The sequence below is a fragment of the Akebia trifoliata genome, chromosome 7 (genome assembly GCF_017979445.1).
Source record: "Akebia trifoliata isolate Shusen 1 chromosome 7, ASM1797944v1, whole genome shotgun sequence".
In the NCBI taxonomy this organism is placed as follows: domain Eukaryota; kingdom Viridiplantae; phylum Streptophyta; class Magnoliopsida; order Ranunculales; family Lardizabalaceae; genus Akebia; species Akebia trifoliata.
This window is the reverse complement of record NC_141381.1, coordinates 9391686-9418577: the sequence shown is the minus strand read 5'-3', so window position 1 is coordinate 9418577 and position 26892 is coordinate 9391686. Positions and strand designations below refer to the sequence as shown.

Sequence of the window (26892 nt, the reverse complement as noted above, 5' to 3'; positions counted from 1 at the left end):
TAAGACTAATTACAAGGAAACAGGGTACGGCACACAAGACTCGTAAGTGTGTGGATCTGAAATTCAAGTAATCGTTGTGAAGTGAGGTGTCACAAGACGGCTAAATCGATATCCGTTAACAGCTGTTAAAGGGAATTCTTTTACCAAGAAAAATGGATTATTAGGAGAATGTCACCAAAATAGCAAGAATTGTTTCACTTGGACACGAACACATAATACTCATTTATGTGAAGAACATGACAATAAATATATAGTTTCTGCAAAATAATAAGTGTTTTCCTCCTGAGAATGATGTTTAAGTTGATAGGAAAATAGATTTAAGCTATGCAATAAAGAGAGGCGCAGTCTGTCTGATATTGTTACCACAATACGGCCAGTCAGAAATACAAATCTCTAATCCTGATATACCGACACGTTCATACAGTACATTCCAGATATTGAAAAATACATTTTTATCGAAATATAATAAACGGTGCTTAGTACGCAAAACAGTAAGAATATATGATAATAAATTGATGCACATTAAGAAAGGGATCAACATTAGACAAAAAATAACATAACCAAATACAGTTTTTTGGTGGGGAAATTGGGTTAGGTAGACCCCCCCTACTAGATTTCATTAATTAGCTTAAATTTATGATTTACATCCCTTGGCATCCTCATCAATGATTTTGAGGAGCTCACAATCAAAGAACTTAAGACTACAACAGAAGGAAAGGAATGAGTATTTTGTAGTGATGTGATTTCCCCTGTTTCATTGCAAAACCAAAACTTAAGAATTGGGAGAAGAATGGATCTCTCTAACTCATCAAAATTAAATTGATAACCAAATACTTGAACGAGTTAAAGATTTGTTTGAAGTGTGTAAGCATTTGTTGATGCATGAGTACAACATTATGCCCAAGAGGGGAAAATCTAATAAAATGGAGTGTCCATCTCACATAGGTTTCAAGTTATTTCTCACCTACCATAATATCTAAAAAGAAGAAAAAGAAATCAACCCATTTCAGATGGATTACTTAAAGAAATCTATGAAAAACACAATGAAATGGGGGAATGCTCATAATGATTTTATCAACCAACGTCAACTGGTAAATCAGGCTCTAAAAATTATTTCCCACTAACTGCAAAGAATATAACATTCTCTACATGTCAAATCGCATTCCTCCAAAGAAGAGCATAATATAACAGATCAGGAAGGTGATAACTATGTACAGTATCAACGAATATCCATAAAACATGAAGGAATTTATAAAATTAAAAAAAAAACTGATGTACCCCAAGACCAAAATCATAGCCTCTTTCTCCCTAAAGTTCGATGCAGTTGCCATGACCACACGATCAGGAATGCAGCAAGAGACACTCCTATGGATGCCCAGAAGATTACCAACCATAGCGGCATTGGATTAGGATATAGTCCTGGTGGGGAGTCAAAGATGCCAATGGTGAGTGTCAATAAGAATTATTTATAGATATCACTTGGGATCTATTAATGCCTCAAGTGAATAATGTACAATAATAAACCATAAAACAACTCTCCTAATGATGATAAGTTTCGAATAACCCACCATGGCCAAACTTGATACAAATAAGGAGTTCCACGATGCATATAGCAAGGGAAAGCCAAATAAATGCTCCCACCTTTTTCACAGGTTTTCTGAAATCAACCAAGTAAATAAGTGAAAAAGAAAAATGAGATACAACTTTCCTAGTGTTTGTGAGCATATTTATGTTTAACCTAGGGGTGCAACTTGGTTCAGTTTAGTTTGGTTTAGGGCCAAATCGGAACTGAACCAACATAGACTGGTTCTATTAAATAAGAACCATAACCAAACAGAATTTCCAATAGAACCGAACTAATGGTTTGGTTCGGTTTGATGAGTTGCCAATTTCTTATAAATCTCCTTGGAAGCAACATATTTTTAATGAAAATAACTAAATAAAGAACATGAAATTTCATATAATAAGTTATTAATCTATCCATAAAACAATTCATTAATCTATCCATTAAAAAAAGTCATTAATCTATATCCTAACTCCTAAAAAGTAGCAAGTCATTAAGGGTTCGGTTCTCGGTTTGGTTTAGTTCTATACAAACCTTGAACCCATGAACCGAACCAAATTTGATCAGTTCTCCATTTTCTCAACCTAGAACCGAACCACAACTTGGTCCAAACCAAACCAGCCCAAAGCTATCGGTTTGAACCAGACCAAGTTGCACTCCTAGTCTAACCATATTTTACACATGGATATGTAGAGTACCTGTCCTGTAAGTAAGTATTGTACTCTCGAATAGTTGGTATTGCAATTAGCCACCACAAAATCAACCTATAGACAATAACAGGGTTTCGAGGAGGAATCCAGAGACAAAACTTGAGAAAGAAGGTGTTGAGTTCCACTGTCAAGAATACAATGCAGAGGCATAGAACTTGTACGAAACGCCATGGATCAAGCAGAGGGTGCCATTCATCTTTGTCCCATTGTGCAGGTGTGAATTGGCCCAATGTTCGTTTTACCTGAAAAGTCAGCAGAACAAAATATAGGTTGAAGGACAAAATAAGAAGAAAACAGTACCCATTATGTGCTGAGACTTGAGACAATCTTGGATAAATTTACAATAAGACTAATATTTTGCAATTTGCGACAAGTGTCAAAATTTCCCCTCCAAAGGCAAGATAAACATCTCCATGCATCTCAGTTGCTTATAGTAAAAGTAATATACACTGCTTGAACACTGAAATTTTAATAGTTCAACCTGATAAATTTATCTTACATAAATTTGCTACCACTTCTCTAAATTCTTGTCTCATTTCAACTGTTTCATGTATGTTTACATCTTAGAATGAGAACCAACTTGTTCACAGTTTTAATGGTCTTGGTTGAACATGCAGACAAGAATATATAATTTTTCCAAAAGTTTAGAAAATTTTGATGACTTTTACTGTTACTGGTTGAACATGCAACGGTAGGGCCCACCTGTGGGGGATAAACGTCCCATCAAGCTACAGTGATCCCACTTAAATGATTTCCTCCCCCCTCCAACTTTATTGTATTTCCTCTCCTCCTCCCTCACCCATTGTCCCTTCAATCCCAAAGATTTTTTAATAATGCCCATGCCGTAGGCCATCATAAGTATGATGAAACGGCGGTTGGCACTACAAAAGCTCTAAAATAAGCCTAATGAACCATGCAATCTGTCTTTCAGGTACTACAGAATAATTTAAGATCAAGGACGCATAATTAACAGAAGTATGTTCTAGACAAGATAAAGGAAAATATAATTTAATGCATTAATGAATCCAATAATAAAATACATGTTTACATAACTATACAATGTATGATATGCTTTCTTATTAAAAAAAAAAAAATTGTCCACTAGTACGACATCAAAAGAAAAGATGGTAGTTTTTGGTACTGACCCACAGTAGAACTGAAGCGTCTCTATCACCATTTATTGGATGAACACACACAGATGAAGTGTGCTTACAGCCAAGGCAGTAATTGAGGTGCCACTGTGCTACTGTGGCTCAGCACTAAATGATTTTGTAAAAACCAAGGCGTGGTTTATAAATAGGAATCAGCCTGCAGTAGAACTGTAAGAGATAAAATACCAGAAACACAGAAGAGATCATTATCAAGTATATTGAAATGAAATACTGATCATTTGTTAAAGAACATACTTTGCCAATGATATTTGGCTGGCGACTTATTCCCACCCACTCATATGTTCTACCATCAAAGTACCGAACAGTATGCATTCCTGCCCAGATACCTGTATAATCAACCAAAACAAACTGATCATACGAGGCATAATCAAAATATGACAATAGCTTCACTATATATAATGAGTATTAAAACTAAATCTAGAATTGGAATTCCAAACCTCCTATATGAAATGATGCATGACTGAGAGTGATATACAGTCCACCATTTTTCGAATCTTTTCTTCTACTGGCTTGTCTTCGTATCTATATTTTTCTATAGTAACTCATTTACCATAGACTTCTAGCGTCTGAATGATGCATGACTGAGAGTGATATACAGTCCACCATTTTTCGCTAGACTTGACTAACAATCCAACTAGGTCTCTTATAAGTCCAACATAATGAGTCAGAAGTTGAAACAGAGACTTAGATATAACAAAAAAAAAAAAAAAGGATTTCAGAAAATAGTACTATTCACGGTACTATTTGGTCAAGTAGTCAAAATTACTATTCTATGAACAGTACCCGACAAAACACTGTTCATGAATAGTATTTTTCGGCCCCCGGGTGTAAAGTACTTTTGAATAACACCTGTCCATAGTCGAATATTCTCGAAGTTAAGCAGTTTACATAATGTTTGAAGTCCGGACTCTATATAAGAGAGCTTCAATTATCATGTAAACACAAGAGAATTCTCTCTCTCTCTCTCTCTCTCTCTCTCTCTCTCTCTCTCTCTCTCAGTTTTAAGATTTAGTTTTAAGTTTGAAAACTGTCTTTGGAGACCAGAGCCTCCCAAGCTCAAGAGACTTGTCTAGTCAAGGTATGTCTGGCTAAGCCCAGGGAATAGTCCTGAGATGATGCCATAATAGTAAAGCTTGTGTAATCTCTTATGTAAATATAGTGATGCATAATTCATATGATCTTTAGTTCTTGGTTTGGTCTACTATGTTTCTATTATTTGATCAGTTTTGAGTAAAAGACGTTCTCTCTAAATTATACTTAGGTACTATGATACAAGACTTTGGCTTAACAAAGCACATGAACACAGGCTCCCAACACCTCATGGGGTAAAACTGGCTTTCTACCGACCATCTACATGGTAGTCTGCCATAGCCTCCTGGTTTCATGGTTTTGATTTGTCAAAACCCTTAATTAATAAGACTTTGAAGTTTTCTAACCAGAGATGAAAAATGAAGTTAAAAATCTAACTAAAGACTACCTTCTTCCTATTTGACATCTGAAATGGTACTATCTGGACATATGGGACATTCCTCAGATTTGGACAGAGTTTTAAGGACCAGACAAACCGTAGTGAGATGAAAAGATTTTCCTTAAACAAAATTAACTAAGCCATGATTGTCGTTAGCAATGGTGCGTAAGGCGAAGGGCTAATAAGTTATGGTTAAAGGATGATCAAGTAATCAAAGACGAGTTAATTCCTTAAAATTAGACAAACCTAAGTTGAGGATAAGCTGTTATTCTGATAAAGACCTTCATTTGACTAAGAAAAAGAGGATAATTAACAAATAAATCAATGGAAGCAAAGTGGACCATAACCCATCGTACTTATGCATTTAAGATATTACATATCTTTGCTTATTATGTGCTAGCCTAAGAGTTATTTTGTTCTTAAATTATTCTGTTTTTTCTATCTTTGCAGTATTAACAATTATATGCCTAGATATACTTTCGATCTAGAAGAAAGATATCAGTTAATTAGAAGATATTTAGCAGACCTAGAAGAGATAGAAAGATTTTACTATCTCAGAACAAGAGACCAAAGATATTAGGATAATCACTTTTTGTTAATTGACACCATAAGGGAATTCTATCAAGTCTCTAAGCTAAGATTTGAAGAAAGGAACCCTTGGATAAGAAATATATCAGAGACAAATAGGGTTGGATTTTGTGGTTGACCTACATCATGCTATTATATTCAAGTATTAACAGAGCTTCTATTTCTTGCTTCTTCAATGGCAAAAATACGAGGGATAGCAAGAATAATCAAAATGTATGTTTCGATCTCTTGGGGGACAAAACCGATCAATAAGAGAGAGATATTCGAAGTTTTCCATGTTTCAGCAAATCCTAAAGCTGAGATAGAAGATAGGAGAACAAGATAAAAGCTAGAGGACTCAAGTCTTTATCAATCATAGTAGATTGGATGGAGTTTTGGAGATGAGTTTTTATCGTATTGTTGGGTGTAGTTGCAAGTTGCAACTCCAATCTGTAGTGCTAGGAGTCATTACTGACTTAAAAATTAGAGTTGCGAGCCTCCTTGGAATTGCAACTCCAAGGAATTGGTGAAACAAACATCACATTAGAATTTCAAGGTGGAAATTGTAACTCCAAGTCTGACTACTCCCACTTCCAAACAGTTCCTTAATTAGTAAAGATGAAATCTAAAATATGAAGGGTCCAGTTAGGCTCCCAATCCCTCCTCCCCATTATGGTAAGGCCTAGGTTGGATTCTAAATATACTGCTATTGCATTTAAATTGTATGGATTACTCCTTCTGACATAAGATCACAAATGCTTTCTGAGTAGCTGAAAGAATTCACATGAAACCAGAAACCTATTGGATAATACTAGTTGTTACTGGATGTCATTAGTAATGGTTAGTAGTTTTATTCTTTCTAGTAGAGTAGTACAGTAAAGTCCTTGGGAGCATTCTTAAGGAAATTTTAGACAGAGACACATAAACATTATATTAAGGAAACAAAACTGTGTTACGAAACATGTTATACAAATCAATGAAGCACGAACCAATAAAACAGATTCAAGGTTCTTACCAAACCAGTTGCAGATTAAAATATCCAGAATAATACTGTCCCACCAGCACTCATTGAAGTTCGGTAACATGTGGCGAAATGTGAGCTGCAAATTTAAAATATAAGAATGAAGACATTGTTGCATTTTGGGAACCACAAAATCACTGATAACACATAATTAGTTCCAGAAACTTACCTCCATTGACTCAAATCCAATTGACAACACCCAGAGAAGTGGTTGATTACGAATCAGTATAGCCTTACCCCACCATCCAAAGATATGAGCTAGAACAAATTCATCAAACAACGTCTCCTACAAAAAAAACTAAAAACCATATCAGTAGTTGTTAGATCATAAATAATGCTCTGAAAGGAAATTAAATAGATCATAAATACTGCGGCGATGTAGATCATAAATAATGCTCTGAAAGGAAATTAAATAGACGGATTGTGAACGAAGACATCATACATAAACATTCTTAAACCTGCTCGACGGATTCTCTGGCATGTAAATACGGCAATCTGCTCCATACGATCTTTCAGGAAGTTCTGCACACCAGAAAAAACCCTGACTGAAGAAATAATGTTCATTCAATCAACTCCAACTATCTATTTGTAAGTCGGTACATGAGAGAAAGTAACATTTTTACGAAGCAAAAATGCAATACCAATGCCAAGATCAGGATGGAGAAATGTCATGAACTGCCGAGCATCATCACGCTTCTAAAAAATGAAACAATGATTTAGCCGGTAACTAAGAGGAAGAAATATGGATATATTGCAAGATAAACTTCTCAAGGAGAATGAATAATAATTAAAACAAAAGATGTAGTGATCTTGAAGAGCAGCCACTTCACCTAAAGTATAAAAAATAAAAAATAAATCACTACAACAATTCAATCATAAAATTCTTGAATTAACTTGTGAGAGAATTTTTTTTCTTTTATTCATTCTTTAAAATCTATAAAAGAATATGTGGGTCGTAAAATTCTCATGAAAGCTGAAATCAATTTCTTAATTGCTGAAATCCTAAAATAACTGATGGTAATTATTTTGCTTGCTAGATTTTGGATAAAATTATGGAAGAGGTTCAGCATGCAACAAAGCCCCAGAACAATTGTTGGATTTTAAATCCATCTTTTCCTCGAATAATATTTCCCCTGCATTCATAGGCTCTTGGAATAACATAAGAGATTTTTTTTATGCTACTTAAAATTTTAAAAGAATGTCAGTGGTTTGTTAAATTCTCATTATGGCTGAAATCAGTTATATTGCCAAAATCCTAAAAAAATTGTTGGTAATTATTTTGCTCACCGGATCTTGGATAAAGTGACAGAAAGAGATTCAACATGCAACTAAGCCTTTTGGACTTTGGAAGTCTTTCCTTTAAGTGTAAGAATTGCCTCGTACTCATTTGGTAATTTTGTATTGCATACAATGGCCGAAGGAAGTGGCATGAAAGGGCCATGAAACTTGCTTAGCTGAAGACTTTATAGCTTAGGTCCTGTTCCATCACTAAAGGCCTACTTCTATCAAGTGTGGAGTGTAGTAGGCAACAGCCAAGCAGGGTTTGTGAACGCGAGATCCAATTCACGACCGGTGATGGATGCTAAGGCCTGAGCACTAAAGAACAACTTGACGTAGGAGGGGCCGGTCGAGCGAGCAAAGCAATGGAGCCATTCATGGCCACAATCTAGAAGTAGACCAAGGCTCTAAGAAGTAAGAATACTAATGGGACAAAAGCAACTTCGTAGGTAGTTGTCTTTGAACATTATCCGTTCATCGCCATCTAGCATCCAAAAGGTAAAGGATGAGCCATTAATGGACAAACTATTACGTCAAGGAAGTAAAGGGCGGAGTCATTCATGACCACCCATTAGAAGTGGACTAAAGGGAAATAGGTCTAAAAATACCCTTTAGGATGGACGTAGCATGAGGTGCAATCATCTTTAAACATCCCTTAGGCCTTTCAAAATTGGGAGGAAGCTCTATGGAGTCAATCCTCTGGAATAAGTCTGAAGTGCCTCCACAAATCTCGTTTGCAAAATGAGCCTCGTTCAGAGCATACCCTTAGAATATTGACTAAAAGGGCATAACGCACTTTGAACAAACCTTGAGATTATTGAATGGGAATTTGAAGTTACATTCTAAAACATATTCATTTCAAGACTATAAGGAATAAAGGTTCATAGTGAAATAAAAAGGGAATTCAGACCAAAGTACTCAAGTAGAAAGTATTGAGACCAAGAGCAACAAAATTTATAAGGAAACCACTGCATGTAGTTTCCAGCAAAAAGACTGGATCTCACAAACCACATTTACATCGTGTTCTACCCTCGAGAGGCGACCGGACATAGGTATGAAAATGTTTATTTTATCTGGGCCAAAAACATGGCATTTTGAGATATTATAGATAAGGAAAGCATTTTTTTCGTTCCTAGGTTAGAATGCATATCCCGATGTGGGATGGCACTTATATCGAGCTTGGGCAATAATATCTTGAGGTAGTCTAGCATATAACCAAGGTGAGAATTATGACTACTAAGGACAAAACCTACTCTTAGATGCCCAAAAGGCATAATTGATATTTAGTAATTAATTTTAGAGTTTAAACCTAGGAAGTTTTGGAATTTGAAAATAAGTTAACTCCTCTGGAATAATGCTAATTAACTCCTCATGATATGCATGTTCAACCACTTCCGCTCCTGATACATTACAGCCACCACATTTCACCTTTTACCGGTTGGCTAGTCATGCTCACAAAATCGTTTATTAGATAAATAATGAATCAAATTACTTGTAATAATGAGGAAGGTATAATTGAGAAGCAATGAAAGCATGGTAAGAGTCACAAATGAAAATTTCCAATAATAAATCAGGTAAATAAAGGAACTGGGAAGAATTAAATGGGAATTACGACACTTAAATTTGTTAACCAACCAACTACTACAAAAGACTGATCTGTTGGAGAGGGGGAGAACTATGTGTTGAAAGATTCGAAATCTTAGGCATCAGGATAGGCTGATTAGTTGGATTGGTTAAATAAATCCTATTAGTTAGGGATTAATATTGTTTTTTAAATTTAAATATTTCCTAGCTGTAAATAACTTATCTGGTTCTATTCTTGTGCAACTTATCTAGGACTTAGTTACAGATTATTGTTGTATATATATCCTAGGGACTATACTCTGTTGAGATAATAAAAATCAGAGATTTAATTCCCTGATCTACCTGCGTTTATGGTATCAGAGCATTAAAACGCATTTTTTTTCTGTCTTCCTTTTTTTTTTCATTCACAACCATCTCTGATATTAGCACTGATCAAACTTCCTCTCCAAGCACCGTCTCTACCACAACTATAAATACCAGCCGCTCCTCTGCCCAGAAAACCCTTTTCTACAGATTACCACTCTCAAACTCAACGGATTGAATTACCTCCAATGGTCTCAATCTATCAAGATGTTTATCACCGGTCGTGGAAAGTTTGGATATTTGACGGGTACTGTCAAATGTCCAGCTGTAGAAGCAGACCAATCTTCCCTCTTCACGTGAGAAACCGAGAATGCCATGATCATGGCATGGCTTATTAACTCGATGGAGCCTGATATTGGTCAGGTTTATCTCTTTCTTACCACTGCAAAAGCAATCTGGGATGCCGTGGCTATGACGTACTCCAACCGCGGCAACTCAGCTCAAGCGTTTGCTATAAAGACTCAATTGAAGGATATTCGTCAGGGAGATCATGACGTAACTCGATACTTCAATCTACTAAAGAGTTTATGGCAGGAACTCGACCATCTCTCGGTGATCGAATGGGAAAACACAAGCAACAGCGTTCTTTACCAGCAGCTGTTAGAAAAAGAACGTGTGTACAAGTTCATTGGAGGTCTGAATTCCGATTTTGATGCTGCACGTGAACGAGTCCTTGGAAAGGAGCCTTTACCGTCTACCATGGAGGTCTTCGCATATATTAGACACAAGGAATGCCGGAAGGGCGCCATGAACGCTCCTCGCCTGGTCCCCGTTATGGAGAAATCCGCTCTGCTTACTGAACCCATAGAGACTGCATTTGCTGGCGGCCCTTACACTCGACCAGCCACACGCAAACAAAACCAGAAGACAAATCTGCGGTGCGAGCACTGCAATAAGCCTCGACACACAAAGGAAACATGCTGGCTGCTTCATGGCCGTCCCTCCAACCTTCCTAACCATGGGCCAAATCCTCGTCGATCCAACCGTCCTACTGGTTCCTCCCATGCCTATATTGCAGGGACTGAACCCTCATCTTTGTCTCCATTCACTAAGGAACAATTTGACTGGTTGCAACAGCTTATTAATCAGCCTCAACAGACGGCCCCTAGTACCACTGAGACTCCAACTTGTACTATAGCCAAACAAGGTACTCTCCTATCTTCTCCCGTTCCATGGATCATAGACTCTGGTGCGTCTAACCACATGACTGGTCAATCAAAGTTATTTACTTCTTACATTCCTTTCTCGGGGTACCATAAGGCTCGGATTGCTGATGGTTCTTTGTCTCCTATTGCTGGAAAAGGGAGTGTATCTCTCTCTCCAAATTTATCTCTCTCATCTGTTTTACATGTACGCAGCCTCTCATGTAATCTTTTTTCAGTAAGCAAATTCACAAAAACAAATAACTGCATTACTAAATTCTTTCCCTCACATTGTGAATTTCAGGATTTGGATTCGGGGAGGACGATTGGCAGTGCTAAAGAAATTGGTGGGCTCTATTACTTTGACAATGCTGCTATCCAAGAGGAACAAGCTCAAGTGGTCAATAAAGTATCTTCTGTGTCGAAAGAAATAAAGTTGTGGCATAGGCATCTAGGTCACCCTAGTTTTCAATATTTACAAAAGTTATTTCCTGTTCTGTTCAAGAGTCAGAAACCAGTCTAGTTTCAGTGTGAGTTTTGTGAGTTGGCTAAACACCAACGTGCTGTTTTTCGTTCTAAACCATATAAACAATCTTCTCCATTTACTTTGATTCATAGTGATATTTGGGATCCGTCTCGTGTTCCAAATCTATCTAATTCCCGCTGGTTTATTACATTCATTGATGACCATTCACATCTTTGTTGGGTTTACCTTATGAAAGAAAAATCTAAAGTGTTTCATATCTTTAAACAATTTCATCTTATGATTCAAAATCAATTTCACACAAAAATTCAAATGATTTGCACAAATAATGGAACTGAATATTTTTCCAAAATCTTAGGCTCGTATCTAAATGACCATGGTATCATTCATCATTCCTCATGCATAGATACTCCCCAACAAAACGGTATAGCTGAACGAAAAAACCGTCATCTATTGGAAGTAGCCCGTACCCTTATGTTCACAAATCATGTACCTAAACGTTTTTGGTGTGAAGCCATTTTAACAGCTTCCTTTCTTATTAACCGCATGCCTTCTCGGGTTCTCAAGTTCAAAACACCAATTCAAGTCTTCAAACAATCTTTTTCTCAATCTCACCTTCTCTCTTCTATTCCTCTCCGTGTCTTTGGATGTATAGCCTTCGTCCATGTCCATTCCCACAACCGCAACAAACTCGACCCCCGGGCCATAAAAACTGTCTATCTTGGTTATTCTCCAACCCAAAAGGGCTACAAATGTTATGACCCTATCTCCAAGAAAATGCATGTAAGTTACGATGTATCCTTCTTCGAAAATCAAGCCTATTTCCCTGCAAATTCACTTCAGGGGGAGATGTTGGGTGAAGCAAATTTATGGAAATATTTTCTAGTCCAGTTCGGCCAATTCAGTCCTTAGAGTCCATAGAATCACCAAGTCAGCCCTTAGAATCAATAAGATCTATTAACCCTCAACCTATGCCATTTACTGATGATCAACCGAAGAGGAATGACAATACAAAAAAGGGCCCTGAACTCAGTGTTTACTCAAGGAGACAGCAACATTTAAAAGAAATAACACAGCCAGAAAACACTAGCCAATCTCCATAACCGAATCCAGATTCTGGTTCGAGCCTCACTGCAACTGAGAATCCAATCCAGTCACAACCAGCTCAGAATTCAAGTCCACCTAAACCTTGTCCAGAAAAAGAGTTACCTATAGCCCAAAGAAAAGGTGTACGATCCTGCACTCAGCATCCTATACAAAGATTCATGTCCTATCATGCCCTGTCTCCATCTTATAGGACCTTCGTATTGAATCTAGAAACTATCACCATACCAAAAGATATTGGAGAAGCTATAAAAAATCTAGAGTGGAGAGAAGTAGTTTTAGAGGAGATGAGGGCGTTAAAAAAAAATAAAACTTGGGAGATTGTGTCTTTACGGAGAGGAGTGGTACCAGTGGGTTGCAAGTGGGTGTTCACAGTCAAGCATAAAGCTGATGGAACCGTAGAAAGACTTAAAGCAAGACTAGTTGCGAAAGGGTATACACAAACGTATGGTATTGATTACCAAGAAACTTTTGCACCGGTTGCAAAAATGAATACAGTGAGAGTACTTCTATCCTTGGCAGCAATAAATGACTGGACCTTACATCAAATGGATGTGAAGAATGCCTTCTTGAACGGGGAACTAGAAGAGGAGGTGTACATGAGCTTACCACCGAGTTTTGAAGGAGATGAAGGAAATGGTAGAGTTTGCAAACTAAAAAAATCTCTCTATGGGCTAAAACAGTCACCACGGACCTGGTTTGATCGTTTCTCTAAAACTATTCGAAAGGCTGGTTTCTCACAAGGACAAGCTGATCATACAATGTTTTATCAACATTTAAATGGAGGGGGAATCACAATTCTAATAGTGTATGTCGATGACATAATTATTACGGGAAGTAATGTTGCTGAAATTCAAAAATTGAAAAGAATATTGGCTGCTGAGTTTGAAGTTAAGGACCTTGGACAATTGAAGTATTTCCTTAGTATGGAGGCCGCTAGATCAAAAGAAGGGATATTTGTGTCACATAGAAAACATACCCTTGATTTACTTAAGGAGGTTGGCATGCTAGGAAGCAAACTGGTGGATGTTCCGATTTCACTCAATCATAAAATCGGAATGATGGAAGGGGGGAAGAAAGTTGATCGTGAAAGCTATCAGAAGCTAGTTGGGAAGTTGATCTATTTACCACATACAAGACCCGATATCTCTTTCTCAGTAAGTGTGGTTAGTCAATTTATGCATGATCCGGAGGAAGAACATCTTGATGCAGTTTTTCAAATATTGAAGTATTTAAAAGGCTGCCCAGGCCAAGGTATCTTATTCAGAAAGGGAGGAGAGTTAACAGTGGAAGCATATACTGATGCAGATTGGGAAGGATCGGTGGTTGATCGAAGATCTACATCCGGGTGGTGTACGTTCGTTGGAGGCAATTTAGTCACTTGGAAGAGTAAGAAACAATCGGTTGTGGCCCAAAGTAGTGCTGAAGCAGAATATAGAGCAGTTGCACTTGGGTTATGTGAGCTACTTTGGCTAAAAAAATTATTAGAAGAACTAAGAATTGTTTCGAAGCTTCCTATGAAGTTATACTGTGATAGTAAATCAGCAATAAGTATTGCCAATAACCCAGTCCAACATGACAGAACCAAGCACATTGAGATTGATCGTCATTTTATCAAAGAGAAGTTGGAAAGTGGAATTGTCTGTATGCCGTATATTCCTTCTAAGGAACAATTGGCAGATGTCTTCACAAAAGGATAAATTCGAATCATTAACGAACAAGCTAGGATTGTGTAATATTTACACATCAGCTTGAGGGGGAGTGTTGAAAGATTCGAAATCTTAGGCTTCAGGATAGGCTGATTAGTTGGATTGGTTAAATAAATCCTATTAGTTAGGGATTAATATTGTTTTTTAAATTTAAATATTTCCTAGCTGTAGATAACTTCTTTGGTCCTATTCTTGTGCAACTTATCTAGGACTTAGTTACAGATTATTGTTGTATATATATCCTAGGGACTGTACTATGTTGAGAAAATAAAAATCAGAGATTTAATTCCCTGATCTACCTGCGTTTACTATGAATATAAGAGGGTCATGGGGCTTAATTGGGGCATGACACAACAAAGGATGGAGGAAAATATACACTCAACACCTAGTGCTTTGATACCATGTTAATCAACCAACTACTCCAAAAGACCGAACTGTTGGATGGTGGAGGGGGGGAGGGGACTATGAATATAAAAGGGTCATGGGACTTAACTAGGGTATGGAGCAAAATATACACTCAACACTCCCCCTCACCCATAAGGGTGGAAAGAATCAAACCTATGACCTATACGAACCTAGCACTTTGATACCATGTTAACCAACCATCTGTTGGAGAGGGGGGAAAGCTATGAATATAAGAGGGTCATGGAGGGCTTAACTGGGGTATGACACACCCGAGAGAGGAGAAAAATATACACTGAACACTCCCGCTCACCCATAAGGGTGAAAAGAATCAAACCCGTGACCTATACAAACCTAGCGCTCTGATAGCATGTTAACCAGCCAACTACTCCAAAAGATCAATCAATTGAATATGGGGAGAACTATGAATATAAGAGAGTCACGGGGCTTAACTAGGGAATGACACACCTGAGAGTGGAGGAAAATATTCACTCAACACGTCCCCTCACCCATAAGTGTGGAAAAAATCGAACCTATGACCTATACGAACAACCAACTACTCCAAAAGACCGGTTTGTTGGAAAGGGGGAGAACTATGAACATAAGAGGGTCACACACCCGAGAGTGAAGGAAAATATACACTCAACAAAATTAACTTTACGATTTAAATGGGCGGAGGAGAGTGAAGACTAAAATGGGCAGAAAGTTCAAAGAACTCTTATAAATATGCAGCAATTCTCCCCAAAGTAATCAAGGAAGATTATAATGGGGATTTTAATCTATACTTAATGATTTTACTAATTAGTTCTTCTTTATATGTGTCGTAAAAGGGAACCTAAAATAATTATTTATTCTCTCTTCCATGTTGTGGGATCTTAAAGAGTGAAAATGGAAGGATCAGACCTTCAAGTAAGGTCCAAAATAAGCCTTATCAGTCATCGGACTCTCTCTACAACCCGGGGTTGCAGTCATCAATTTAGAGCAGTGAACCTCGTCAACAAATTTGGTGTTTCCTATCTCTTTACTGCCCTTCTATAAATTCCTCCTAGATTTATTTGTATTTTCTAGATTACTATTCATATGAGAACATGCATTGGACAGTTCCACATCCGAGAATCATGATTGTCGGGGAAGAATCTCAGCAATTCAATAACTTGTAAAAAAAAATTCCAACATACATGGGTTTTTTACATAACATGGGCTTATAAGGGAGTGAAGGTCAACCAAGCGGTAGGCCAAAAGCTTAAGGGGTCCATGGATAGGACAGGAGTATGTCCTATGAAATATTTGACAATACCAACACATGGGACAGATTCCTGTGAGCAACATCAAAGGTTTTCTCTTGAGATACATGGCTTTTTACATGACGACCCTCCCTTGTGTAGAAATATATATAACGTTTAAATTGAGGTTATAGGGTTATTAAAACAAATGTTCATGTGTGTGTGAGTGGTGGGGCTGTTAGGAGCTAAACAGAAACAAACCTGGAAAAGTAAAAATGTAAGAACAACAAGGTAAACAACTGCCATTCCATGAACTAAGCGCCAGATTGCAGGGTGAGGCCTAATGAGTCCCCTGCAAAAATTCAATTACAAATAAAGCAGTTAATTAACAGTTAATAGAGGTTAAAATATCTTATATAAGCATAATTTCTACACTAATATGAGCATTTTACAATGCATGCTGCCCATGTTTCTTCATGCAGTAACAGTAATTTATCATCTTTGTTTTTGTATGTATCAATCTATTTGAAGGCTGAAATATCTGTTTTTAAGTAGCTAAATCTCAAATTCACAGACATTTCAATACCCACGTTTATAAATGTTATAGCTAAGAATAATAAAGTACAAGAATATGAAATCATATCGGAAAAGAGGGAGAGAGAGAGTGGTCAAAGACAATTATCATAAACCCACGAATGGGTATTACTTAACCCATTATTGACTGGTCCAAGCGTTCACCCACAAATTCTTATAGCAACTGCCAATAGAAGAAACTAGACTTTGGGTACTAGAAACATCTTTCTTTGTGACCAAGTTTTGATAGATATTGTTTCCTAGCTCAATAACCAAATATTTTAGGAAGCAAGAGTAACACATCCTAAATTCTATGAGCTTAAGGACTACATTAAGGTAATTCATATTTACTGTAAGAACCAAAAATATCCTGTCCTAGGGATTAGCAAAATCACCAAATCAAGATATGCAAACCTTACCAAATCTAATTTGACCAAGAGGATCCGATCCAAAAATGACAAGTGGGGGGGTTCGGCCAATTTGGCCGAACCACCTATCTAATACATAAAGAGGTTCGGCCTCACTATTCCGTACCTCCTAAAAAAGCAACACCAATGAGGTTCGGCCTCCTAATTTTGTCTCCTAAAAAGGCAACACCAAAGAGGTTCGGCCTCATTATTCCATCCCTCTTAATAAGGTAACACCAAGGGTTTCAGCCTTCTATTTCGTCCCTCTTAATAACATATCACCAAGAGGCTTAGTCCCACTAGTTCATCCCTCTTAATAACATAACACCAAAAGGTTCAGCTTCACTTGTCCGTCCCTTCTAATAACATAACACCAAGAGGTTCAGCCCATAGTCCAACCCCCTAATTGCAAACTCTTAAGAAGTTCGGCCACTTGGTCTGACTCCCATTTTGTGAATTCCAATAGGTTCAACCACTTAGTCCAACCCCCCTTTTTTTATTACAAACTCTAGTAGGCCAAACCCCTTTAACAATCGCACGAGGAAGGTAAGTAAGTAAAAAAAAGTTTTATCCAAAATTATATAGCGTACAATATCCGAAAGAGTCGCAATTGCATAACATGACTGAGTCAACTCAGAAATTAAACATCCACCGAGTTAGACCAGTTACACATTTAAAAGCACTCCTCTTGTAAGTTACAAGAACCAAGAGGAATGAGTCTTCAATGTTATCAAAACATCATGGGCTTTTCTTGTCATAAATGCTAGACAATATAGGTAGGTAGTTACAACTGAGTTTACCATCATCATTAAGGAGACTACTCTATAAATAGAAAGTCTCTCCCATTTAAACCCAAGGCACAAGCCACACAAGAAATCCCTTAATCTTATTTCCTTCTTGTTGCTCTGCAATTTATTCTAAATTCTAACTTGAACGTTGGAGACCCTTTGGCCGGCACCACACCAGTGTCTTTTCAGGTGAAGAGTGACAAAGAAGACGATCCGAAAAGAAGTCCATCGGAGAAGATAATCGGAGCCATCATTAATTGTGACACGAAGTTAGCAGATCCAGAAATCAAGTGTAACACAGATCTCAAGGAATGAGAGATCCAAAAACTCTCCTACATTTACCATGACACGAAATAACTCCAATGGATCCTTTTAATGGTGTACCATAAACTACCTTACTGAACTCCCCCTCCCTTCTAAACAAAAATAAATAAAATAGTTTGGGATAATGTAAAAAACATGCAACCAAAATTCGAAGACCCAAATCAAACATGTACAAAAGTAAAGAGTTTCTAGTTGCATCTTGCCTTCAGGTTCCACGAGTTTAAAGGTGCAAGAAAATTTCAGATATTTTGGAACAATTCTATTGCCACAACTTTTACATATAACACATCAATTAATGAAATCATGTTTTACACTTCAAATAGATTAAAAAAAGACCAAAATAATCTTCTAGGATTTCTTAGAAAAGGCTTCTTTGAAAAAATTAAGAGAAGAAACCCTAAAAAGGGATAGGGAGGGAACATGAGAAAGGAGGAAAGGTTGAGGGAAAGAGAAAAGGAGGAGAATGAATTTGATTTCAAAAACCCTACAAGAAACCCTAGATTTCAAACAAAAAAAGAGTAGAACTCTCCAAAACACTAAACAATTTCTCTTTGAAGAAAGCATTTGGAGGAGAAGAACTAGGTTTGGTCTCTCTCTCTAAAAAGAGAGCTTTTGAGGAAAAATAGATTTGGTTATTTTCTAGAAGAAAAATTGAGTACCATAGTAAAAAGTAAAAAATAAAGGCTAGCTACATCCCGGCAAGTCATTAAATAAGTAAATCTTGGTGTGTAATAAAGAAAAGGTGGTGTACCAATAGAATTTCTCTAATGTTATTAACCAAACAGTGAAATGATCCAACAAGAAAACAGATAAAGAATCTAAATGATGTTCGCAGTGACTATTGTCACGCTAATCAAACACAATACTGTAACGAAAACCTAGCCAAGGATACCACCACCACATTAAAAGCCTAAGAGAGCACCTTCTGCCCTAGGTCTTCATCCCCATTTAGCCATAATTTAATTTCTATTAATTTTTCTAGAAACCCTATTCAATACAAATCTTTTGAAAGTTCATACTAACTTGAGTCTAAAAATAGCGAAATTTTTCATTTTGACAATCAGAATTATATTCTTGGCATGATTCCAAATTCATTAAGACTAGCCTATTAATGTTAAACATAAATAATTACTTCCACTGAGCTCCACATAATTGGATTTTGTAACTTACGTTGAAGGGGCCTGAAGTAAGCAATAAGCAAGAAAAACAGCAATCATTGCCCATATCCCCCTGGAAAAAATGAAGCATGAGATCAATGGAAAGAACAAGTTTAATAAAGAAACCTATGCAACAAGGACATGGCACTTTAGGATTTTGTTTTGTCAAACTCATGTCGACACACCCTAACACATCCTAACATGTAGTGAAATCCTGTAGTTTAAAGGATTTCAATAAGAATGACTTTCAAACAAAGCTGGCGTAATGCTCCACAACGAATTTAGTAAGTTGTTGTACACAAACCTGTTTTGATAACCATAGATATACTTTTAGTAAATCTACTTTTGTTAAGCTAAGTTTTGTAGAATGTTCACTTTTCAAATTTTTGCACCTTATCTTTATCTTTGACAAAAATAAGTGTACAGAGGATGTGTACAGGTTAGCTTTTTGGACTTCGCAAAGCTTTCCATGAAGGGCATCAACAAAAAATTATTGCCCTACTTACATTAGAAAAAACCAATAAGAAGACCTCCATAAATATCAATTACATTATTTGAAATTAAAGCTACTAACCAAACAACTTACCTCTTCACAGATGTAACAAGATCACCAGATGAACTATTCTCCGGATCAAGAGCTCCACTTGCCCAACTAACAAACATATAAAATAAATAATCATTCATGATTCAACCGGTTTTCTAAAGAAATTACTCTCTTGACATATGAACAACCTGACATTCTACAAAAACCTCAACAAAAATAAATAAGATCCTCATAAAACCATTTGATTGATCATAAATTCAAAATTTACCAAGCATTCTACATTTATAATCGATTAATTCACTGCGGATGTGGAATCTAAGCCAGTGGTAGGTTGTCAAGATGGAACTTTGTTTCCCCCTTGAAACCTACTTGATCAACATGTGGTGCTGGCATTCCACTTTAGATGCCATATATACGATTCCCGAAAGAAGTATTGATTTAAATCCTGGTCAAATTCCAACATGAGCAGAACCATCATGATGCACTAAACAGCTATATCTTATCCAGTTGATGTATAATAAGCATTATGTTTCTCACATGTAAAACATTTCTTTGCCAAAAAATCAAACCACGGATGGATGGTGAGTATTAATGTTTGACTACAAATTCTGTCTTTAGTGAACAAAAATTGAAGCTCCGCTACAGATTCCGTGTCTTTAGTGAATAAAAATTGAAGCTCCACCACAACAATTTTCCTTTGATCTTCAGGAATAACATTCTCCACATCTTTCCATATGGCTCAACTGAACAAAAAATGGAATATTGACCCAGATGAACCAGCCTCAGAAAGGGAGCGCATTTGATCTCCAACTAGCAAAAAACCTCCAACACCCTTCAATGCATAACTAACAAATTCTAAACAGCTAAAGGAAGTTCATAACTATTTATTCTATATGACATTTTGTGTTAAAAAGAATTTAGATTAGTTGAGCTGAAAACATAAGAGGTTCGTAAAGATCTTAGCATTGGATAAAAACTTTTAAGGGTTTCATGGGTTATCCTATAGAATGTAAATTAAATGGCCAATCCTTGGATAAATCTAGTACAGAGAAACTGACAAACGCACTTGTAGGTACATGGATGCAACAATCACGCAACTACAACGATTCTATTTATATTCTTTTATTTTTACTTTTTTGATAGATAAAGAAATTAATTGACCAAAATAAAATGAAAACGAGGAGGTCGACAGACCAACCTATGTACAAGGATTAAGGAGAGGAAAAAAATGACATATCAAGTAACCTGTCCCAATTATTGACTAAGAATCAAATCCCATCTAAACACAATATACTATAAAACTACAATGATTCTAAACTAGCACTCATAATAATGCATTTAAAGCATTCCAATTATTTTTTATATGATGAGTCTCGCATTAATCCATACTTGAAATTCAGCACACTTGGAACACATTTTTTTTTGTTGAGACCATTATCTAAAAAATATATATGCCCTCAAGAACTATTATTTTCCATTTGATCATTTAGAAAAATTAAGTACAAAGAAATAATATAATTAAAACAGAAAGTTGTGTAACAATTGGATGGAATTGTATGCAATTAATCAAGAGCCACAAATTCAACAAGACTTTCAAGCCTCTTGATTGAGTTAATACATGCCCGGAACCTTAACCATGTTCAAGCACGAAGAAGAATGCGATGAAGACTCATACCTTTTGTCTGGAAAAGGAAGAAACAATAGGATCATTGCTCACAAGTACATCAATGAAGAAGAAGTATTTAAGAAAATCAAGCAAAATATATTCTTTTGAAGCTCTATTGTTAAAGGGACTTACTAACACTTATTTTGCCTCAAACTAAGATATTTTCATCCAAGAAAATTTACTTTTTCTTGCTACTGACAAACTTCCTTTCTTTAGATTTTTCCCTTCTATGCTCTCCTTATTTGAGGGTTAACTCCCACTTTCATATTAAAAAATTCATGACTCTACTTCCAAAAAAATATGTATGAATTAGTGCCCAGATACAGGGCACTATATACCATCCATAACTTCTTAGTAACAATTTATGGTGCAATAGGGAGAACCAAGACCAGATGCCAAAAATTCAAACCCTATTCTATGATTTGGATTGAAGAAGCTATTGCAGGATAAGATAAACGATACAGATACTGATATGGGAAATGGGGAAACAACTCATTTCTCAAATCTTGGACAGATATAGACAAGAACATTGTCGGGAACCAAAATAGTACATAACTTAGATCCTTGCAGTATATGGCATTGGTAGGGAAAAATTATCTGCATTATCATCGCTTTTGGTAGATGTAATGCATCAATCCTGTTTCAAATTCATCTTTGGGTCATTTGAATATCCCAACTCATATATAGTAAGGGATATCAAAAAGCAGAATGGATCATGTTGGTCTGTTTTCTCTCCCAGTTTCAGTCCATTTCCCTCCTAATATCTGATTTTCTTCTCTGCAAAGTGAATTGATAATCAAGAATACATAACATGTATCTAAACTTCGAAGATTTATCTTAACAAACACCCTCTTACGTTAATTAACATGTCTTACACCCATGAGCATAATAGTCAATTTTAAGTAACAGTGATAAGAATTAAAGCATAATTAATAAACTTAAAAAGGAAAAAATATGTTTATTACCAAATGAGAACACACACTTTGATTGAAGAAAACTTCTTGGGACAGTCCAATATAACCCCAGCTAGAGTGACAAACATATTTTCATTTCTATTTGTATAGAAGTTAATGAACAATCTATTCTTATCTTGGTTTAAATCTCCTTCAAAAAACATTGACAGCTTTTATTAGGATCCCAAAATCCATTATATGGTAACTCGCTGACTCAATGAATCCTGAGTTTACATGCCCCATTAGCAGTCATTAGTCGATGCCTAGCATTAATAGCAGCTTTGGGGGCATGATTTTATATGGTTGAGTTAGATCAGGCGATAAAACCTGTAGAATCAGATTCATGCAAAAGTTGGTAAAGCTCAAAAACAGTTTTTAGTTGCCAAAAACAAAGACAAACAAGAATGACAGATGTCACCTAAGGAAATCTCTCTTAACAAAGACAAATCCTACCGTAGAAAGGTAAGATTTATAACTCCATATCTCATAAAATGAACCAGTAAATTTGGCTAACTTAATTTCATTTTCTTAAGATCAAAACCATTTCCTGAGCATGGATACTCACATAAGAAGGCATGCACCAACAAGTAGCAATGTAACAGTACGAGGTTTATATGCCCAAGCAGTCCATGGATCAAGTTCATTACCACCAGTGGCCAAGATCACCTCACCATTTTCTCGAACAATACGATCCCTTTCCCTTCTTGTTTTCCTATGATCATTAGACTCCATAGGCCTCCTACTCAAGGTGCAATTAATCCCTATAAATCATAGGAAATATCGATACATGAGAAAGATAGTTATTATAAGTTATGCAAAGAAATAATACCAAACCTTGTCACTTATCACAGGAATGTGAATCTTCATCAACACCAATAAAATGTGAGACACTAACATTATTTCCCAGAAAATGTGAGATGACTGTTTCCATGAAGAAGTATTAGATGGTTTGGATTGTGTAGCTACTTATCCAAAATAAAATATAAGATGAAAATGCATAGAAATGGCCAATGTGATATTCGACCAAAAATAAAACCATATGTGCATCCAAAAGAATACAATACCAAAAGATTAACGTCTCATCATTCAACCATTCAATTATGAGAGATTGTTTATTTGAATACATAAATTTTTTTAAATTTAGGTATAAAGGACATTTGAGTCAAAACTGTACAAGTAGGTCACTGGAAAACCCATGTTCTAATCAACCATATAATCAGGTAAAACCCAACAATCAATCTCAAAAAATAAAAAAACACACTAATTAGATCTGTTGAAAAATTGGAAGCTGAAAGTGTATATCAGGGATAGCAAGAGTAACAAAGTCAAGATAACTCATGAGGAATCGACTGCAAATGCTTTTCACACAATTGTTAAGTGCCCCTAGAGTTTTAAAAATAAAAAGTGAAGAGTAGATGTGCCCAATTTTCCAAAATGCAGATGCAAAACAAAGTGGATAATGCCTGGTGAGTATTCACCACTAGATGTTCATCATATCTAAAATTAGAGCTTTTTTTTTTGAAGGGTAAAGAGTTTGAGGTTTGTATGGTGAAGTTGGGTTCAAGGAGGTTTGAACCTAGGACGTAAGAACAACTCTCCCCATGTCTTACCTACTTAGCTAACTTGGCACTTAGCAAAATAACCATGAGCAAACATGATCAACCAAGTGATATAAACACAAAAGTGTGGTATTAAATTTCAACATATCTCCATAAAATATACCCAAAAAAATATTCCATTTTCATATGGCTTGATAGGAAATTCAATTGACAATTTTTCTTTTGATATATATTTAGGTGGAATCGACTATTTATTTTGCAAATATTTTGGGGAACAGTATATTTTAAAAGAAACAACCAAATTTCAGATATTAAGGTGAAAGATTTTGGTGAAAATATTGGGATGAACGGTAAATTTATAAAAGGAGTATTGTTTCAAAAAATTTGAAAATATATTTTAAATTTTTTGACAAAATCGGTAAAAGTAGCAAATTTAAATTGCTTCCAGAAAGGACTTTTAAATTACACAATATTCATTAATTAGCATGAATAGACTTCGTATGGGAAGAAAAAAAATGAGTTAACATTGATTAGTTCTCTCTTATCCATAAGCCAGCTTATTTTGATATACTATTTGCAAGTAAATATTAGCACAAACGTACTATTATTAATATTGTAAGTACTTGGATTCATGGTTCAAAATTCTGCACAATTTTGGAATGTTTTGTAGAAACATTCCGGTTTTGACTTTAGCCAGAACAAGACTTGATCTCAAAATGTTGAATATTTCAGGAATGTTTCAGTCGAAACCATTTCAGTTTTTCTCCTGCCCTAAACATTGACCCGAACGAGACTTTAAACCTTGGTTGGATATCTGAATAATTTATATTCATGTATACTTGAAAATGGAAATAAAAATATACATATACATATAAAGGGAGTAATGTAATATATACTAATTTGTTCCTATAAGCAAGTGTTTTATGTATTAAGGTTACGTAGTTAATGTGACAAGATTATACTCATTTTCATGTATAATATATAACAGAATTGTTTTTGATATCAGACTCTTATATACCTATATGAACGTGTCGAAAAACATTATTGATCTTCATTTCCACACTCCATTCATGGTTCACTCTACTTTGATGATTTATGAATGTGTTTCATGCTTGTTTTATCATTTCCTATAGCTACATTGAAAATTTTCTCAATATTTCCAGAATTTCCGTGAATACCGTATCAACTCCACACCGAACTAAACATTTTTACGAAATATTCCATTTCCAAGATGACCGTAATAGACACCAAAATGTGCTTCCATATATTATATAGGCAATATCTGCATAACAATATACTTATCTGGCAAGAACAAATAACCACAAGCGGAAAGAACAGCTTAGTAATCATCCTTCAAATATTAAAGTCATTGTAATGTCACGGCTATACTATGTACCAGTTCCAGTACCGTTTCAGGCACTTAACATAACATGCATGGATGTTCCTGATAGTGATTCGATGCACATTTCGTAATCTAAAACATTTAAAAAGAAAACCTAATTATGGATCGATACAATTCAACACACGTAAGTGGTCGATTCAACAAAATATAGAACCATCCCATGAATAAATTCATAACTAAAGAAAAAGTTAGGTATCTAAGTAAGCAAATCTAGAACTTCTAACACCTCACTCCATTCGTAGATATTCAAATAAACTCACATACAAGACAACCTTGACTGAAGAAATTACAATTCAATATTGGATATTAAGGATTCATAGTCCTTAATAACTTCTGTACCTCAAAGTTTATTTCTATCCCACCAAAACGTGCTTAAAGATCTGGACTCCCTTGTTTCCAAACTAATCTTCCCAACAGTTTTTAAACATGTAGATGTAATCATGAACAGTAGTAATTAATGTATACCAACTGAGATCATTTGACTTAAAGGGTACAAAATTTGATCACTACTCATGAATCCCACTCAAAACCAGAGTGAATCGAACTAAAAACTTAAGATTCCATGTGTGAAACTTATTTGGGGTGGTGGGCCTTCTTGTGAAAAACTTAACATCAGTCACCAAACATCCCTCAACAGTCAAAGCCTGTGTTGTCGTCCTTATAACAAACTTTTCTTGGAATATCATATATAAAAAATAAAGCACTGATCTATTTAAGTTTCTGAAAGTCATGGAATCATGAAATTCAGACTAATTTCAACAAAACCCACAATTCAATCTCTCCATATAAACACTACAGAGAAGTTTCTGCTTAACAGTAAAAATTACATTTTCATTCAGAACTCTCAAATGATAATTTAAGCATGATTCAACCCACACACACACACACACACACAAAAAAATGTAGAAATCAACACAGCTTATCATTTCCAATACAAAGTTACAAACACCTAAAGCCCAAGAAAAACAAAGAATTTTAAAGTGAAAATCCACATAAACTCCCCTGAATGAAAACATTTAATTCAATAGTACAGAACGAAGCAAAAAATAATAATAATAATTGTCAAAATTATCCAAAACGTTGTACTTTAGAATCAAATCGAAAGCAAGTAAAGAACAACATAAAATAAAGAATAAATCCTAAATGATGTAAAAAAAATAATTAAAAAGAATTGGATTACGTACACTTGAGATTCAATAAAGAGATTCAAAATGCAGAAGAACAAAACAATGGAACAATAAAAAGATTCAGTGAGAGAGAGAGAGTGAGAGACAGATTTTAAAAAAATGATTGGTGATTATTAAAAAATAAAAGAAGCGACGAAGGAGGAGAAAGTTAACTTTAATAAAAAGGAGAGTTAATTACTCTGGGGTTTGCTTGCGTAGAAGACGCCGACAAGGTGGCGTTAACCGTACGATTAGGTGAACAAGAAGATCTTAACCGTTGAAGATGAGGGCTTTTCACAGAGGAAGTAAATGATAAGAGGGACTTCTTGAAATATGAGGAGAGAGAGAGAGAGAGAGAGAGAGTCTGCACAGCTTAAACTTAAAGGAGAGAAGAGAAAGTTGTTTGTGATTTATGAGAGTAGTGAACAGGTGTACGATGGTCAAAGAGAGCTTTGAAGATATTAATAGAATGAATTTAGATATGCTTTAGATTTTAAAATGCCCAGATTACCCTTTAGGTTTTTACGTAATTGCACCGTCTTGGCTGAAGAATGAAGGATTA

General features: G+C 35.7%; 1 protein-coding gene across 4 annotated transcripts; it reads right to left on the bottom strand.

Annotated features, from left to right (window-relative positions):
- Positions 1-1089: 1089 nt before the first annotated feature.
- LOC147398186 (CDP-diacylglycerol--serine O-phosphatidyltransferase 1-like) lies at positions 1090-26743 on the bottom strand. 4 transcript variants are annotated; one of them, XM_086447339.1, is made up of 13 exons: positions 26505-26743; positions 22769-22964; positions 19627-19692; positions 19054-19113; positions 16053-16143; positions 7144-7198; positions 6945-7024; positions 6672-6788; positions 6497-6581; positions 3681-3772; positions 2263-2516; positions 1569-1657; positions 1090-1419 (listed from the first exon to the last, which is right to left on the bottom strand). In XM_086447339.1, exons 2-13 carry the CDS (start codon positions 22933-22935, stop codon positions 1292-1294), a joined length of 1284 nt encoding a protein of 427 aa, XP_086303465.1. In that variant the 5' UTR covers positions 22936-22964; positions 26505-26743; the 3' UTR covers positions 1090-1291. The 4 variants fall into 4 exon arrangements, with proteins under 4 accessions (XP_086303465.1, XP_086303463.1, XP_086303466.1 ...); XM_086447337.1 differs by having other exon boundaries at positions 26530-26743; XM_086447340.1 differs by lacking the exon at positions 26505-26743 and adding an exon at positions 26349-26498.
- Between the last annotated feature and the right edge of the window lie 149 nt (positions 26744-26892).